Source organism: Lactuca saligna, chromosome 6 (assembly GCF_052625555.1).
Source record: "Lactuca saligna cultivar CGN05327 chromosome 6, ASM5262555v1, whole genome shotgun sequence".
Classification (NCBI taxonomy): Eukaryota; Viridiplantae; Streptophyta; class Magnoliopsida; order Asterales; family Asteraceae; genus Lactuca; species Lactuca saligna.
The window spans coordinates 80,211,702-80,214,857 of record NC_136422.1 but is presented as its reverse complement, the minus strand read 5'-3'; the positions used below and the strand labels follow the sequence as shown (position 1 = coordinate 80,214,857).

Here is a 3,156-nt window from a genome sequence, read left to right as displayed (position 1 = left end):
AAAAAAAAAAGGTTTAGAAACTATGACATAGGCTTAACATCAGTTGTGAAACGAAATAGAGGACCAAAATGGGAGATTGAGAGAAACTGAAGGGTATTTAATAGGAATATCTTGAAATAAAAGGAATAGAAGAAAAAGTCAACAGTCAAAGACGTTGCGCTCCCAATCTCTCTCCTCCCTTTCCGCTATTTTTCGCCCCTATATTTACAACCACACTGTCGTCTCCTTAACCACAATACTCTTCACTTGGCCAATTAGGTTTCCGCCGTCGCCGGAGGAAGCCAAAAAATGGCTTCACCAACATGCTCCGCTGATACACTAGCAGCCATGTTTGGTGGCAACACCACAAACGCTGATGGCGCTGCCGCTTTTATCTGCGATCAATTTAACACCATCTCCACAAAGTTCAGCGACACCACATACGCCGTCGACTCCACATACCTTCTTTTCTCTGCATATCTCGTCTTCTCCATGCAGCTTGGTTTCGCCATGCTCTGTGCAGGATCTGTTCGTGCCAAGAACACCATGAACATCATGCTCACGAACGTTCTTGACGCTGCTGCCGGTGGTTTATTTTACTACCTATTCGGATTCGCTTTCGCCTTCGGCACCCCATCCAATGGATTCATCGGTAAACACAACTTTGCCCTTCAAAATATGCCTTCGTCTGACTTCGACTACAGCTATTTCTTATACCAATGGGCTTTCGCCATCGCCGCTGCCGGAATCACATCCGGATCTATCGCAGAGAGAACTCAATTCGTCGCTTATCTGATTTACTCGGCTTTCCTGACCGGATTCGTTTACCCCGTCGTATCGCATTGGTTTTGGTCCGTCGACGGATGGGCAAGCCCCACGAACATGGATAACTTATTTCTCGGATCAGGTGTTATCGATTTCGCAGGATCTGGTGTGGTTCATATGGTTGGTGGGATCGCAGGCTTATACGGTGCTTTAATCGAAGGCCCAAGAATCGGCCGATTCGATCACAGCGGCCGATCAGTCGCCTTACGCGGCCATAGCGCCTCCTTGGTGGTGCTCGGTACTTTTCTGTTATGGTTCGGATGGTACGGATTTAACCCAGGTTCGTTTGTCAAAATCCTAAGCCCGTACGAATCAGGTAGCTATTACGGACAATGGAGCGCCGTCGGTAGAACCGCCGTTACAACAACCTTAGCTGGTTGCACAGCCGCCCTAACCACTCTGTTCGGTAAGAGAATACTCTCCGGACACTGGAATGTAGTCGATGTCTGCAACGGACTATTGGGTGGATTCGCAGCCATAACCTCAGGGTGCTCGGTGGTTGATCCATGGGCTGCAGTCATCTGCGGATTCGTGGCCGCATGTGTCTTAACAGGGTTCAACAAGCTAGCGGAGAAGATGAAATACGACGACCCATTAGAGGCGGCTCAGCTTCACGGCGGTTGCGGAGCATGGGGGATCATCTTCACTGGTTTATTCGCCAAGGAGAAGTATGTGAACGAGGTGTATCCAGGGAAACCAGGTAGGCCATATGGGTTGTTCATGGGTGGTGGTGGAAAACTTCTAGCAGCACATTTGATCCAGATTTTAGTGATTATTGGGTTCGTGAGTGCCACAATGGGTCCGTTGTTTTTGATTCTTAAAAAACTTGGGTTGCTAAGGATCTCGGCGGAGGATGAAACAGCAGGTATGGATATGACCAGACATGGTGGTTTTGCATATGTTTATCATGATGATGATGATCAGAAACTCGGCCTTCCGATGAGGAAGATAGAGCCTGCTGTTTCATCTTAAAGAGCTTTAATTATGTTTCTTTTTATTAAGATATGTAGCTCTGGAACATCGATGTTAGTTTTTTTTTTTCTTTGGAGGTGTGGTACAAAAGTTTATTTGTTCTAAATTGAGAAGATTGTGATTCTAGGAGCTTAAATCTTAACAAAGCTATTTTTATAAGATATCTGTGTTATTTTTCGTAGCATGTGTTGCATTATTATTTCATCTATGATTGGTGTAATATGAATTAAAATATATGTTTTTTTCATGGAGAAATTAAAACGATGCCTGGCTTGGTGGGTGAGAAATACATTACAAAGTGTTGAAAACCACGTGACTGAATACGATGAATTGAATAATTGATTATTGTTGTTCCCAAAGCTTTTTAAATTAAAAATCATTTTCAATACGATGTGAGGTTTGGTGGGAAGTTTACCTTTGTCGTTGATTTCTGCTAACCTTTTTATATTAGAAGAATTGTTACGCATACTTGTGAATATAAAGTCTAAAGTATAATCTTTCTAGAAATAATTGTTTTGGCCTTTGGGCTAGGTGGTTTAAGTTGTTTGAAGTTTCTACAAATCTACGATTAGTTTTTAAAGCTATAATTAGTGATTTTGAGTTTTTTAGAATTTTGTTGATCGTCAAGAGCTGCGGATAATAAAAATATTAAGGGGGATATCCATGGTAAAACAAATACCACATTAGTAGATAACGGAAAGTAGATTTTGACTAATTAATTGGGCTCTTGGTCATCCTCTAAGGCAGTGTATTCATTAGGAGAAAGTAAATGAATGTTGTGGGGAAAGTTGGGCAAAGTGTTTCTCAAAGGTGGGGTAAGACCGTAAGAGACTAAGAGGGGATTAGAAGTGGATTCTTGATGGGTTTGTGTAGGCCCATGAGGCCCTATTGGTAGAATGCAAAAAATCTAAACATGAGGTGTCTAATGTCTTAGTGGAAGACCGGTTCATTGACTTTTAATGTCCCGATCGAGATACTAAAAAGAATTGTCCATATATAATAAAAAAGGTATAACAAAATGAAATAAATTTTATAATCAAACTAAATCATGATTATACAAACAAAAGCATATAAGAAATTATGTAAAATGGTGTTTTCGTGTAAACAAAAATATCTCAAATTTTATGATAACCAAGATTTTGTAGAAAGTGACTTTTGATACTCAAAATTGTTAATCCGTTAATCTTTCTTGATTCATGGTACTTTGAAGATATAATTTCACTAACTTCAATTTCGAAAAATTTCTTTTTGCGATAGTTACTGTAATCAATATTGTCAGCAAAATCTTATATGCTACAAATATATTGGGAAACATGTTTTGTTTTCTTTGTGAACTCCATGTTTTGAATAGATGTCCAATGAATATCATATTTTTATTTT

General features: G+C 40.2%; 1 protein-coding gene across 1 annotated transcript; it reads left to right on the top strand.

Moving 5' to 3' along the window:
* The first annotated feature begins 209 nt into the window (after positions 1 to 209).
* On the top strand, positions 210 to 1,957 carry AMT1;1 (ammonium transporter 1;1). Its single transcript, XM_078959949.1, has one exon. It carries the CDS (start codon positions 289 to 291, stop codon positions 1,774 to 1,776), a length of 1,488 nt encoding a protein of 495 aa, XP_078816075.1. The 5' UTR covers positions 210 to 288; the 3' UTR covers positions 1,777 to 1,957.
* Positions 1,958 to 3,156: the final 1,199 nt, after the last annotated feature.